Consider the following 15,671-nt stretch of genomic DNA (forward strand, 5'->3'; position numbering starts at 1 on the left):
CTTCTAGCTCAGGCATCGAGTTAAAGCCCCATTATCCAGAGAGTCCATAATATCTAGCCAGAGATTTAACAGCAGCTTCTAGAGATTTGGCAAAACCTCACACGCTGCAGAGGCACTCAGGTTCTTTCTAGAGGGGCTCACAGCTTTCTCATCATCTCTTCAGGTATTTTTAGAAAGGCAGGTGGCAGAGAACAGCAACAAGTTTATTAGTGTGCTTAGTAGTGGGCTCGCTTGTATCGGTCAGTATGGGGCTGAAAGCAAATTTCTGCCCATGATTTTGGCATGTAGCAAACAGTCAAATCAAGAGTTATTTCCAATAGTCGTGGCACAAACTTGCTCCATGAACCTTATCAGTGCTGGTGACATAGAGAGCACTTATTTCCTCCCGCCTTCCTCAACGCCGGCATAATCACTGACATCTCAGTTGCATTAAAAGATGGTTTTTAAATTGCTCTCTGCTGGACTTGTGCGTTATCACCTGCTGTCAAACGCTTCAAGCAGGCTTCAGCAGAGCCATCTGGTATGTCAGCACCTTGTGAAGAAGCACTGTCTCCGAGAACAAGCACAACAGGAATGCTTCTTGAGAGAGAACAGCAGCAGAACAAGAGGCTTTCAGACTTTCTTCAGGGTTTGCAAGCACTGTGTGTTTTCTAGCAGAAACACAGCCTCCTTTGTAGCCTAACAACATGCCTCCTTTCCTGAGGAAGCCCATAGCAGTCCCCCATAGGCTCCCTTAAGTTGGAGGATGCTAAACGAAAGATCCATCTAAAGCAAGAATTAAGCACAAGAGGCCTCAATACAAATACAACCTCAGTGGCTCACACCAAAGCTTTCTTTTAGCCCATGCTGCCCAGAATACCAGCAGAACCTCCAAACGTTTTTAACTTAGGGATGTTCTCAGCACGATGTGGCCCATCTACTTAGAAGCCTTCAACAGAGTTCTCTGTTAGTTATTTCCCCTCTCTTGAGCTAAAACTCTTTCGCATCTACAGCATCTCTTACCCAGCGGTTGTGCCAGGGCATGGAAAGCCACCCCCGTTTGTTCACTGGGAATGAGGCTCCAACTAATTTGATTAATGAGGTTTTTGCATGTGATGAGACAGCAAACAGTTGGTACCTATCCCTTAGGCAGGCTGAAGTGTCGGACCCTACCTTGCAGTGGCCGTACTCCAAGTCTGATCATGCTCGTTGTCCTCTTTGAACCTTTACCAGTTCTTCGGTGTCCTGCTGTGACCTGTATGCAACGTTTTAAGACACAGATGAGTCACCTTAATATCATATCAAGATAACACACAGTACCGCTTAGCTTTTTAAAGCGCATTAACAATTTAAGTACATCCTTTGTGAAGGGATGAAGCCTCATCTAGTTCCACCCACGTTTATCAAATGGTGCTTGAGCGTCAGTGCTAGTCTCCTCCCGAAATGAACTCATTACCTGGATGGATCCTGTATCATCAGGTGCTTTGAGCAGTGCAGCAAATTAGCACCAGAATTTGAGGACCTCCCCTAACCAGCAGGGAGACAAAAAGACAGAAACACACCTTCTATCCCAATAAGCTGAAATGAGCAAATCGTACTAAAGCATCACTCAGACATTAAAGTTTCTCCTCTACACATGTATGAGTGTTAGGAGCACAGGCTGTAACCAGCAGCATCAAATTAGAGAGTTGCTGTCTTTTGAGGTCCCCACGCCACACATGAGAAACTGTAGGAGTCCATCCTATACCTAATATATACATTACAAGTCAAACTTTAGAACAAAGCCAGATTTGGTTAGTTTGCATCTACAATTTAATGACAGAGCAACACACCACTCATTACCTTTCTCTTTAAAGCAGCAGCTTGTCTTTCCTCAGTCTCTTCCTAAAGAGGAAGTGGTTTTTATACCAAGAAGTTTCATGTGGCTTGACTGCAAGTTTTCAATGCAAGTTTGCTAGCTTTATGTATTTAAAGCAATTCACAGTTGCTCGCTCTTAGCAATTCTAGTGCTGGTTGCTGCTTATTGGGGGCAGCTGGAAAGACAGAACAGAATGGCAAGAGAAAGCAACATTACTGGTATAACCATTATTAGCTTAGAATTATATTTTCCAGCCACTTCTCTGGCTTGAAAAATCTTTTGCCTATATGAGTAGCATGCTGATACTAATATGAGTATTTTAACACACCCAGGTTTTTAAAGGGATCTCAGTAACGTAGGACCAAAACGTCCCTGTTTTGCAATCTTGTCTGGGTAAGGGATCACAATTATTTGTTCCCAGTGCTTGTGCTCTCCTCGCCTGCTCCTTTTGTTTGCTCCTCTTGCACCAGGACAGGCGCAGGGATTCAGTTCCTCTGGTGGCCTGCCAAAGCTCAAATTAGTAAGCTACAGGAAGCTGTCAGGGATGCATTTGCATGGCCAGGCCTTCACTTCCCTCCCTCATGAAGTACAGTATCTGCAGGGGACAAATAATAGTTTATAAATGCAATTCACGCAACTCGGAGCCAGCTGAAAAGTACTTAGAAAGAAGCAACTCAGTGCTAAAGTGACGACTGATACTTGTGCTCCTTAAATTAAATAATTACATGAATAAATGATTAGAAAGATGCTGTTCTTTTCAAAATCATCTCCTTATGTGCTGCAGAAATATTGACTTAGGCAACGTGCCATCACAAGCAGGTGTATGAACCCTTAGAGAAGGCACAAGGAGTCTCTCACAGACTGCACAGCTCCCTACTGATCTGATCAATCACATAGGTGACTCTCATCTCATTTTCTCCGCATATCTTCACACAGCACAGACACCAGGTATACACAATTGGCCTAATCCATTATGTTTTTAGCTGCGTATAGCAAGGAGAGGCCACAGTGCTGCATTGCCTTCAAAGGAGTCCCAACACTGCAGCATCGTGCTCTGGCTTTTGATCCCTCACCTGGATAGGGGAGCACTTACCAAATGATCAGCTGCTCCAGGCTGAAGGAGCTTGAGAGGTTGTCCCAAAATTCAAGGTCTAAAGGTCCCTCTAAAAGCAGCTCTTCTTGCAAGGTCCATTTCTGAGGGCAGGTAGGGTCAATTAACCTGTTAGTTTGTTTTAACAGCAGGGTGGATACTTCCGTAGAGATTATATTTCAATCCTTTATCTTGTTAAGGAAAGATGTGTTTTCTCCATTAATCCAATTAGCCTAGTGGATTAATACGATGGGGCTTGCTCTGTTCCAGGAAGCACACAAATAGCAGTCAAGCATAATTAAACTTGTAAGTAACACTGGTAACAAGAGTGCTATTTCCCTGCATATTTTATTTATTATTTTTACAAGCTATGCTCTCAAATTACATGATGTGAGTTCTCAATTAGCACCTCAATTCACGACCAAAAAACAAAAGACTGGCCTGAAAACATTTACTTTCGTATATTTATAAAATTCTCTTTGTGCTAAACATAGGCAGGTAAGTCCCAGCCCAGAATAATGTTTTTGGTTCTTGAGAGGAATCTGTTTGTTCATTTATAAAGGCATGAAAAATATTTGTCATCATTCTGACATCTGTCTTGGCACCGCATGTTTTCTAATCAGAGCTATTCACTTACAAACTCAGCTGCGGGTTCGGGTGCTTGAACACCAAGCAGTTCAGTGCTTTAGATATATACAGATCTTGGTGTGTTTGCTTGTTTGGGGACGCATGCTGTTACTAATGAAAAAAAAGAAAAAACAGAGAAGCATGGGGAAAGAGAGAAAGAAGGAAGGGAGGAAGGAAAGAAGGAGGGAGGAAGGAAGGAGGGAGGAGGAAGGAGGGAGAAGGAAGGAGGGAGAAGGAAGGAGGGAGAAGGAAGGAGGGAGAAGGAAGGAAAGAAGGAGGGAGGGAGAAGGAAGGAGGGAGGGAGAAGGAAGGAAGGAGGGAGGGAGGGAGAAGGAAGGAGGGAGGGAGGGAGAAGGAAGGAGGGAGGAAGGAGGGAGGGAGGAAGGAAGGAGGGAGGGAGGAGGAAGGAGGGAGGGAGGAGGAAGGAGGGAGGGAGGGAGGAGGAAGGAGGGAGGGAGGGAGGAGGAAGGAGGGAGGGAGAAGGAAGGAGGGAGGGAGGGAGAAGGAAGGAGACTAACAGGAACAAACTCCTCTGCTAAGAACAGCTCAAATGACTGCGATAGCATTGTTCTTGTAATATCTTCTGCTTGGCCAAATGCAGCATGTGTGTTTCTGATAGAATGAAGCAGGTGGGGGGGGAAGAAAAGAAGAAAGAAAAGAAGAAAGAAAAAAAGAAAGAAAAAAAGAAAGAAAAAAAGAAAGAAAAAAAGAAAGAAAAAAAGAAAGAAAAAAGAAAGAAAAAAGAAAGAAAAAAGAAAGGAAAAAAGAAAGAAAAAAGAAAGGAAAAAAGAAAGAAAAAAGAAAGAAAAAAAGGAGAAAAAGAAAAAGAAAAACGTTTAGTTTTATGCAGCTACACGAACTCCAGGAGTTAATAAGAATCCGGCGCAGCCTGCCGGCCGCCCGCTTTGCCAAGCGTTTGCGAGCCGCTGGTGCGGAACTACATTTCCCAGCGCTCCCAGAGGGGGAAGAACGACTGGGAACCGGTGAAACAGCTGTCCCGGCCGTTGCTGCAGGAGCTGGGCTCACGGGGGGGGCTCTGGTGGCTGCCCCCGCTGCTGGAAACAGCTCCCCGTCTGCACAGAGCAAAGTAAGTGGGGAAAACACGCGGGGAACGGCAAACCGAGATCCCCGCCGCGCCAGCGGGACAACCCGGGTGCCATTCGCAGGCGAGACCGGGGAGTTCGGGCTGGCCTTAACCGTCTCCGTCTCAATGGTTCTGACCGAAATCCCGCAGCACGGCTCCTAGGAAGGAAGGGGTTAAACGCCTGTGTGCATTGCATGTACTCTATTCAATGGCATTCAAGCTATTCCTCCTGTGGGTCATTCCCGAGCAAAGTGCAGGGCTGCGTGTAAACTCCTCGCTGCGCCGGAGGTTTTCACACCCTGGGCGGTAGGAGACGTGCGGGCGGAGATGGAGAAGTCAGGGACGCGTAAAATTGTCCCATCGCAGGGTTGTTTTCAGACACGGGGCTCTGTGATGGTTGCTGATGCTGTCCCCATCCCCATGAAGATCACTCTCGGTTGGGATGGTGGGAAAGAGAGGGCAGAAGCCACAAGAGCCATCACTGACCTTTACTAAAAGGCAGGACTTACAGACTCTCCCTTGGCACTGTCTGTACATAGAAGCAAAGGTAATTTCCTTCTTACAGGGCTTCGAGTTCTGTGGCTGAAAGATGAAATATTAAAAATAATCATTAAGGATTACAAACAGTAGTTTGTTTTTGTTTCAAATGAATGCTAGAGATGGCTGTTTTCTCCAGCTATTTTCTGACATCCTAAAGCTGAGCTCAAACTGCAGTCTGTGACTTAAAATGTGCTCCGATCCTTTGGCACAAAAAACCATTCACAGCTAGAGATGATGCAATTCAGCTGTAACTCTTGTCCACCTTTGGGAATTCTCTTCCCCAGCTGATATTTTGTCTTTCCTTCCCTTCTGGCATCGATGCCTTTCCCACAGACCCGCTGCAATGGGATGCTCGGCTGGATCGAGCCCATTACAACTGCGTAGGAAACAATAGAAGAGCAGCCACCTTCACTGCTCCTCTCCCCAGGGATACAGGAGTTTAGGTCAGGAACATTTAACCAGGTCTTATAGCCATTTCTGCAAGGCCTGTGCACCCTCACAGACAGAAACAAACTGAGCTATATATAAATAGTCTCAAAAATAGCCTGAAACTGGGTTTAATGTGCGACTAGAGGCTAAAACCAAAGCGATGACTTTAGAAAGCAGATGCCAGCATTCTGCAGGGAGATTTTTGGTAGCAGTGGGTTATTGCACCTTTTAAATCAAACTTAACTTTGTAGGGCTGCTGCATTATATTCCATGCTTCTCTTTTTAGGCAGAGACAGCTACCTGTTGGTCATGGCTGCGATTTATCAAGCAGTGCACCGAAGAGCTTCCTCTCTCTTCTGCAGGTTACACTCTACCTATGTTAGAAAAATGAGGTGAGTTCTCATCTGGTTCTTGTATATGGTGAGAAGACTGGAGTTTGGCACTCCTGTGTCCACTCTCACAAGCAGCTCTGCCTAAATCCAACCCAGGGGTCAATCTTTTAACAGTTCAGCAATAATATAGTAATGCTATGAGAGCTCTGTAAATTATAACAATCAAAACCTCTCTGCTTCCTTCACCACTGAAAAGAACAGGTTCTCTCAGGCTGAAGCTCTGTTAATGAATGCCTATTATTGCTGTCCTGGCTAGAGATCTCTTAAAATACATGCAGCAGACTTGAAGTGATGCTGCTAGAATGTACCCTGAAGCAATACACCCAGCCCAAGGGGAAGTGTATTCAACACTTGAAGTGCTTGGTAGCCTTGCCAAATAGGACTTGGAGCCATCCAGATTTGGGGGGATAGAAGGGAAGATCAAGGTTTCCTGCACACAAATGATCAGGGCTATAAAACAGACACCAAGTTGGGAGGGAGTGTCAAGCTGCTGGAAGGCAGGAGGGCTGTGGATAGACTGGAAAAAATGGGCTGATTTCAATGGGATGAAGTTCAGCAAGGCCAAGTGCCGGGTGCTGCACTTTGGCCACAACAACCCCCTGCAGCGCTCCAGGCTGGGCACAGAGTGGCTGGAGAGCAGCCAGGCAGAAAGGGACCTGGGGGACTAATGGACAGGAAGCTCAACATGAGCCAACAGTGTGTCCAGGTGGCGAAGAAGGCCAATGGTATCCTGTCCTGTATCCAAACCAGCGTGGTCAGCAGGACAAGGGCAGTGACCCTTCCCCTGTGCTCTGCATTGGGGAGGCCACACCTGGAGTATTGTGTTCAGTTCTGGGCCCCTCAGGTCAGGAAAGAGATTGAAGTGCTGGAGCGGGTCCAGAGAAGAGCAACAAGACTGGGGAAGGGACTTGAGCACAAGCCCTATGGGGAGAGGCTGAGGGAGCTGGGCTTGTTCAGTCTGGAGAAGAGGAGGCTTAGAGCTGAGCTCAGCACTCTCTAGAACTACCTGAAGGGCAGTTCTGGCCAGGTAGGGATTGGGCTCTTCTCCCAGGCATCAGCAATAGGACAAGGGGCCATGGGCTTCAACTCTGCCAGGGGAAACTGAGGCTGGAGATTAGAAAGCAATTCTGTGCAGAGAGAGTGGTCAGGCATTGGAATGGCTGCCCAGGGAGGTGCTGGACTCACCGGCCATGGAGGTTTTTATGCTGAGATTGGACATGGCACTTAGTGCCATGATCGAGTCAATGGGCTGGAGTTGGACCAAGGGTTGGACTTGATGATCTCTGAGGTCTTTTCCAACCCAGTCGATTCTGTGATTCTCTTGGTGTAAAAGACTGGGTTACCTGGTTGTCCAAGATTCGAGGCCACTTGTGTCGTTGTAAGAACTGCAATATTTTCTGGCACACAGCACCTTTGCTAGAGGCTACAGCTCACCAATTCGGCTGTCAAAAACACTAGAAGCATATGAAATCCATAAAATCTGTATTGTCCTTTCAGCCCCCCCTGCTGTGTGCAAAATAAATGCACCCAAATAACCATAACACAGGTCATCTCAACATGATCTTGGACTCTTCCTGATGTCTTTTCTCACTGCAGATACTTAAATGAGCTAAAGGAAGATGACGGCCTTTGCAGACAAGCCCAGACCTCAGGGACTTTCTACCTCTTTCACAATCTCTTCCCCTTTCTGCAGAAAGTTGGGAACAAATATTTGGTGCCACAGCTTAGTGCAGCAGGTAAGTAGGTGCCCAGAAAGAAACACCTCCCGCATCACACAGCCGAAATGATAGAGTCATTTGCAATACGCAGCCCCTTACATGGGGGCTGAAAAATCTATCAAGTTGTGCAGGAATATCCTGCTATTTGCACCACGCTATTTGTTAACAACAAAAGACTATTTAGATTTAAAACTTTGGCATGTGGACACAAGCTCATGCTCTTCACGCACGTACAGTATCAACATTTTAGTGCTAGAGTTAGGTTACGGTTGGACTCGATGATCCTGAGGGTCTCTTCCAACCAAAATTATTCTATGGTTCTATGACATATACCTGATCTGCTTTGAGATGATCAGTTTTAAACATTGGAGGCCATGCCTTTTGAGGAGAAGGGGCTAACAGGAAAACAAGCGAGGTCTAACTGGCAAAGGTTATTTGGCATAACGCAGGACGTTCCCTTGAAGAGGAAGGTGTTGGCTGGTGCAGGACAGAAGCAGAATGGGCAGCTGCTCCTCAAGCATGACAGGAATGGCATCTTTAGCTTGACAAGGTCTAAACTTCCAACAGCTAGCAGGAAAGCCAGACTTGTGGTCTCCATTTGGGTAGGACCACTTGTGTGGTCCCCCACGAGCACCCTGCCTCAAGCCAAGATTGAACATGCCTTGAAGATCCAGAGACATATCATGGTTGTATGAACTTGCTTTCGTCACAGCTTTCCTTCGTTTTCCCTTTTCCCCTGTTGTTTAGAGATGAAAACGATCCTGGAGAAATTCAAAGAAAGCGAGCAGTGGATAGAGAAGTCGGTGCTGATCGGCTGTTCAGACGAGCACATTCCACACTTTGCCGTGGATTTAGGTTAGGATGACTCCTCTTCCATTGTGTTTGATGCACAGAGATGAAGATGCTGCCTAAGCAGCATCCCCCATCCTTGTGGGCTGAATATTTATCACCAAAGAGGACTTGGTTGAGTCTCTGTAGGAGCCGCTGTGAGCGTGGTGGGTCAGAGCCCCATAACCGCTCCGCTGTTCCCATGTGTGAATAAAGGTGGGCTCTCGGCAGGTCACTTGACATTTTGGGAATGTTACCACCGATGTGATGTCACTTCCATGGGAACTTCCAGAAATTGTATACCAGAACAATGAAGGGGATAAAGTTGGGATAACAACTGCAATTTATGAGATCAAAGACTTTTTCTTTGCAACAGGAGCCTTGGAGAAATCAGTCATTGAGTCTGAACTCAAGGGAGCGTTCACAGACTTACAAAAGGCTCTCTTCGTAGTGGATGAGAAGGATTCTTCTGTGCTGGCTTCGGTATTGTACAGAATTTCTAACAATTTCTAACGTCAACCCTTCTCCTACTCTCCCATATTGTTTTATGATTGAGAACGTATTGTGGAAGTACCTACCGTACACTGTCAGTGACCTAGGCACAAACACATTACAAATTACAGCGCTTTTCCCAAATTTACAATCCCCAAAGCAAGCTGCAACAGAAAAACAGGCAAGTGGCTTCAAAATGACCACAGTAATTAGCCATTTAGCATCAATCCTGCTCTATGCCCAGGGAGAAAAATCCTGAGCTTATCAGTAGTCATGGCAGCCCCGGTTTGTCCTCACCTTAACACCACTAGTTTACTGTAATGTAAGCAACCCGAATTTCACAAATGAACGTATAGATCTTCTCTCAGAGCTGCTCTTTTAAAAGCCCTCGCTGGGAAGCTGTTACTGTGCAGATGCTCTATATGTTTGGAAGCCCTAAGAAAATACCTGTGTGTGAAAAACAGCTGTTCTCACCCATACGTTTCTTTTCCTGCTCCGTAACATTTGTGGTGCTCGGGCTATTTTTCAAGAAGGTTTTCAGGGTTGGAGGCTCCTTAGAATAGTTCAGTTCCCATTAATACTCCCGTTATATCCCAATAAAGAACAACTCTTCCCTACCTCCCTCGAAGCAAGAAGCATGAAATATTGATTGGAGAATCTGCCTTTTTTCTGATGTACTGCTGGGGCTCCCAAACATAATCAGAATTTATCCACATGCCTGCATGCTGGGGAGAAGACAACAAAGTATTATTCATGGAGAGTGCTCCGAATCGTCCTCTTTGCCCCAGGTATACACCAGATTTGTGTTTCTGTTGGTGTTTTGCAGGCCCAGTCCCTTCTCCGGTGGCACGATTCCCACCAGTACTGTAGCAAATCTGGGCAGCCCACTCAGAAGAACGTATCCGGCAGCAAGCGCATCTGCCACGCCAGCGGAATAACTTACTATCCACAGGTGAGCGCCCGAGGTTAAGCAACAATTTGCACGCGCTTGTTCGGTCTGAACTTCTTGCTTTGCTCTTTGATGCGTTCGCCAGACGTCTCCCGTGGTGATCACCCTGGTGTCCGATGGCAGCCGGTGCCTCCTCTCGCGACAGCCCTCATTCCCCCTGGGGATGTTCAGCGCTCTGTCAGGATTCTGCGACATGGGTAAGGTGGTCTGTGATCCAGGACACACAGGGTGTGGGGACATCAACCAAACGCCTGTTCACAGAGAAGGATGGACGCATAGGTGCTATCAGGGGAGAACATACTGGATATGAACAGCGTTGCCATTCTGATAGTTCAAAATAGCTGTATGTGTCTGAGAATAATGGGAATTGTGGGTACATATCAGTTGCTCGTGGTAAATACAAGTGTAATTCTCCTCAAGTTAAAATCGCAGATGCTTTTTTATTCTGGTGTCTAGTGCAGTCTGGCTCAGAATTAAAACCACAAACCTCCTGTTACAGGAGGGAAAATGGCTTAAAAAGGGAAGTTACAAAGAAAGGCAGCATTGTTTTGTCCACCAGCTGTATATAGACAAACCCCAAAACATCTCCGATGCATCTCTTGAAGGGAGGTGAACATCAATGAGTTTAATTGAGCATCCTGCTGACAGATGTGCCCAGGTCAGCACAGCCAGAGCTCCTGCACCTCAGAAATTAGCCTGCCTACACTTTCTTCAGCGCAGTTTGCTGCCCCGAGGCCAGGCTGTCCTTACCTAACCTGGGTCGCTTCCAGGTGAAACCGTGGAGGAGACGGTGCGGCGAGAGGTGGCCGAGGAGGTGGGTCTGGAGGTGCAGTCGCTGCGCTACTCGGCTTCTCAGCACTGGCCCTTCCCCAGCAGCTGCTTGATGATCGCGTGTCACGCTTTGGTGAGGGCACAGCAGACTGAGGTGAGCAGGTCCGGGTTCCCCCGAGGTGTTTCACTGCCCGCCTTACATAGCAAAATGTCTTTCAGCCCATGGACTTTAGTCTGGAGAGCACCAGATCCTCTCTACGTGCGTTTTCCATCAGCTTTCTCTACAAGTGAAGAGCAAACTTATGTCTTCTGCTGCAACATGTGCTTTGCACAAGTCACTGTATATACATGAGTCCAGAACCTAAAGCCTCCATATTTCTTCCTCTGAACTTTGCAGAGGAGGTGCTCTCTAGTATTAATATCATATTTGCCAGAGAATGTGCAGATTCTGCCGTGTTAATTACCGGTACTTTGCAGGCCAATTCCATGATGGAATAGGGCTGCCCAATTTCTGGCTTCCTGAAAGAAAACCAAGACAAAGCGCTGGTGGACAGTCATGTCCTTCCCTGCATTGACATCAGCACTTAATTCAGGCATAGAGAAAGCACTTTGGGCATTCTGGCATAGGATCTTGTGGGTGCAAGAACAAGTAAGGTACCGCTGCCCACGTTTAAATCAGATTTAAGGAACCGGTACTGTCTGAATTCTTTCCAGATCAGTATGAACAGCCGTGAACTTGAGGCAGCGCGTTGGTTTGGCCTGGAGGAAGTCGTGGAGGGTCTCAAGAGAAAGCCCAGATCTTCAAAGCAAGACGACGGTAGCTATTTACCCTGGTTCCCTCCCAAACAGGCCATTGCTCACCAGCTGATATGTGAGTGGGTTGAGCAGCAAACTTCCCCACCAGCTTAAGCGTAACTTCAAGTCTGCAGTTCTACCAGAACTACAAGAGCTCGATACAAAAGCCTCCGAAGTTACTGAAGGCAAAGTCTGTGTTACAGCAAGGACAGCACCAGACCACCATCAGTCTTATACTCAGGTACATAGACCTACAAAGCCATTTCTAACCCGATCATCATCAGACAGCTCCATGTACAGTGGATCACCTCTGAGCTCCCATCACTTGCAGTAAATACACAATAAAATTCTTCGTCCCAAAGCACCGAGCTTCTTGTGACCAGCAAGCAACAGAACAAGAGCCCCTGGCACCCATGCTGCACTTTCCTACCTTTTATCCGTCGTGCGTGGATATCAAACACAATTTTTGCAGGAAAAAAATAAAGGGACAGCTGTGCCTTTCAGTGTTTATGTGGATCTGGAAGAAACATCCGAAAAACCAGAAGAAAACCCCAAACAGTGCCCGTATGCTCTCTTCTTCTTCTGCTTCCCTCCCCATCCAATCTTCCAGTTTCATATAAATCATCCTATTTTTTTCTTTGCAAATATAAGTGGGCTCCTACTTTGTCGAATATCTGAGCAACTAAAAATATCTCAAGAGGCACCATTTTCCCCACCAGTGTTACTTCCACCCTAAGGAAGAGAGAACAGAGCTATCTGCTGGCGGCAAGTGGAAGAGCAAAACCTACACAATAAGCATATTAGAAGAACGCAGGTGATGCAAAGGTGAGAGGAACCGCTCCAAGGAAGAATTGTACCTCCAACAGAGAAAAAGCCTGAAAGGCACAACACCTCTCACCCTGTACCAAAGCCTGTGGCTTGCCTAGGGTGCTGGTCCTGTTTCAATGATGAAATGGCATCACCTCTCTGGAGGGAGAACAAAGAGACAGGGCAAGGAAAGCCCAGCAAAAGAGATGGAAGGACATTCGATCTGCTGCTCGTTCTGGCTGACAGTCCTTTCTGCCCACTCGGTCAGAGTTCAAATGCCAAAATTGCAATGCCGTCAGCACACACAGTCAACGGGGAAACACGAATGTATCGCTGACTGCCACCAGTAGGAGTCATTTTGGGTGAAAAACCTTTTAAGCAATGCTAAAAATCTGGAGTCATGACAGCTGAGCAATAAGCAAAAAGGAAACTTTCTCCCACTGTTGAGACATGCTTTAGTTTCCTCAGGTTAATTTTACGTCAGGAGGCTGGGAGGGGATTCTTTCAGGCCATGGTGGGGTGTACAAACACTTCTCCCACCCTTGCTAGCTCTCAGTCAATAAAACCCACGTGCCAGCACATCTTTCATGTTTGTGAACTCTGTCAGATATGCTGGTAGGAATGTACTCCGGTACAGCCAAGGGCATTGCTTCCTCCCCTATAGCCCAGCCAGGCGCCCCATGGAACTCCACCGCAGCGCTCCTGCACCCAGTTCCTTTGGAACGGGTCTCTTCATAGCAGTTCCTCTTGCTTTCTCCCCCATCCCACCATTTTAATCCTCCAGCATTTCTCTCTTCCTCTCTCACCTCATTTTCAGCCTCACTCCTTTTTTCCACCTTCTCTGCAGCAGAAGATATTGAAGAGTTAGATACCCACCAGCAAGATATTCCTTCCTACCTCACCTTAACACCTCCCCAACTCGCCCTTGTGCCGTTCATTAACGAGCTTGCTTCCAGTGCGTGACATCCAGCTCTATGTACTTAATATCCGCACACATTCTGTTCTGACAGTGGCAGGAAAAGGACTAAAAGCAGCACAAGGTAGCAGCTGCGAGGGAGGGGAAGGGCTGTGTGACTTCGGCTGCCCCCTTGCTCAATGCTGGTGGGACAGACACTGCCCAGGCTGGAGCTCCACAGGCTTCAGGACAGTTGCAGTCTGCCTGATAATATTAATATCCCAGGCTTTTGCAGGTTTCATCATTCACCCGCTGTTTTCTACAAGAAGAAAATGAGAGGAAAAGCAAAGCTATTTTCTCATTTGTTTGCTTCTGTGATTCACTTTTTACAACAGTTCTAAACACCTGCGTGTTCCTTTTAATTATCAATAAGTCTTTTCAATCTATGCAAATCCTTTTTTTTGGTAGAGCAAGAACAAGACAATATTCTCACCACATGTTTTCAAGACGCTTAAATTTGAAACTGTTTTATAAAATCCTTAATCGATACCCTTTTGACTTAGGTGTGAAACAATCATAGTGGCCTCTGTTCCTGACGTTAACAAAGCAGGAATGATTATAAGCAATAAACAACTACAAGCAGGACAGAAAAACAAGACAAGAGAGACGCTGTTCTCACTTGTGTTTGCCTCAGAAATCCACCTGAAGCCTGAATAATCCTCCCTGCATTCGAGACAGAACATGCTCCATAAAGGTGGGTGACCTGGAAAAGAAACAGGCAATTCCTGATAGACGCTTCTTCAACAAAACAAGATATCAGGCAGGCTAAAGGGATGCAGAAACATAATTCTCTCAAAACGCAGCTGTTCAGTGGATCCTCTTTGGGGACGTTTGGCTGGGATCAATCACTGAGACAGACTGCGAGGGCTTGGGACTTACAGCAAGACCCACCCACGGCATCACAACCCAGTTGCGTACACGTGTTACCAATCAGCAGGACATATGGGCAGCTATAAAATAACAGCATTCACCTGATTAATATAAAATACCTTTTCAGAGAGCAATGCAGGCTGGTTCAGAGCAGCATTCCACCTACCTACCAAAAGCAACGAGTCATTAAATATATGTTTATCTCCAACAGGTGCCAGCAGAGACTTAGAGTAACCAAAGCACATGACAGAACTTGTCTATGTCTGAGGGAGCTCAGATAAATCTTACCTGGAAATGGTGTGGATTGAGAATTTGCTCACCACGTGCTCTCCCAACACATGGGGCTGCTCTGCTGCTACGTGGGAAGGTCACGTTTTCCTATTCCTTTCCATTCATCCGTTGAACGGCAGAAAGTCTGACTTCAGCATTACAGGTCAAGGAGGTGGCTCTTAGAGCGATTAATTACTTCACCTTAAAACACGCTCTGAAACACAGCGGATACATCCTGAATCTGACACTTAGCCTGAGGGGACATGAGCGCTCAATGGAAAGCCCTGAAAACACAACCAGGTTAAAGTAATTTTGCAGGTAGTCATTATTCAGGTAACCACGAGCAGTGTAACTGTGGCAAGGGACAGGTTGTCACAACAACTTATAATTACACAAACAATTCCTGTGCTTCAGTTTGAAGCGCTGCCAAAATGAATTCGGCAGCCCCAGCCTTGAAATCTTGTGCACTTTTCAACTTAACAACAGAAGGCAAGCAGCTGTATAAGGGAAAAGATATTGCCAGTTGTCACTCATGGAGCAACACATACGCCTGGGAACGACCAAGTGCCACCAAAACTACTTCTGTTAAAGGAAAAATGGAAATGGTGTGACTTTAAGACCCATCGGTGGTATTTTGTAGGCAAAAATCAGATGTACTCAGACACATCCAGAATCATAATTACAGGGAGAAACTGGGATGGATAAAAAGGGGGGTGATCAGTAGGTCAGAGAGGTTCTCCTGCCCCTCTGCTCTGCCCTGGGGAGACCACACCTGGAATCTTGTGTCCAGTTGTGGCCCCTCAGTTCCAGCAGGACAGGGAACTGCTGCAGAGAGTCCAGCGCAGCCACCAAGATGCTGCAGGGAGTGGAGCATCTCCCGTGTGAGGAAAGGCTGAGGGAGCTGGGGCTCTGGAGCTGGACAAGAGGACACTGAGGGGGGACTCATTCCTGGGGATCAATATGGAAAGGGGCAGTGTCAGGAGGATGGAGCCAGGCTCTTCTCGGTGACAACCAGTGACAGGACAAGGGGTAGTGGGTACAAACTGGAACACAAAAGGTTCCACTTAAATTTGAGAAGAAACTTGTTCCTGGTGAGGGTGGCAGAGCCTGGCCCAGGCTGCCCAGGGGGGTTGTGGAGTCTCCTCCTGTGCAGACATTCCAACCTGCCTGGACACCTTCCTGTGTAACCTCATCTGGGTGTTCCTGCTCCATGGGGG

General features: G+C 46.8%; 1 protein-coding gene across 1 annotated transcript; it reads left to right on the top strand.

The window, feature by feature from the left end:
* Positions 1 to 5,916: 5,916 nt before the first annotated feature.
* Positions 5,917 to 11,666, top strand: NUDT13 (nudix hydrolase 13; the record flags this gene model as incomplete). Its single annotated transcript, XM_080347617.1, has 8 exons — positions 5,917 to 5,999; positions 7,596 to 7,735; positions 8,465 to 8,572; positions 8,922 to 9,028; positions 9,864 to 9,989; positions 10,072 to 10,183; positions 10,757 to 10,911; positions 11,472 to 11,666. 8 exons carry the CDS (start codon positions 5,917 to 5,919, stop codon positions 11,664 to 11,666), a joined length of 1,026 nt encoding a protein of 341 aa, XP_080203743.1.
* Between the last annotated feature and the right edge of the window lie 4,005 nt (positions 11,667 to 15,671).

The sequence above is a fragment of the Nesoenas mayeri genome (genome assembly GCF_963082525.1).
Source record: "Nesoenas mayeri genome assembly, chromosome: 7".
NCBI lineage: Eukaryota > Metazoa > Chordata > Aves > Columbiformes > Columbidae > Nesoenas > Nesoenas mayeri.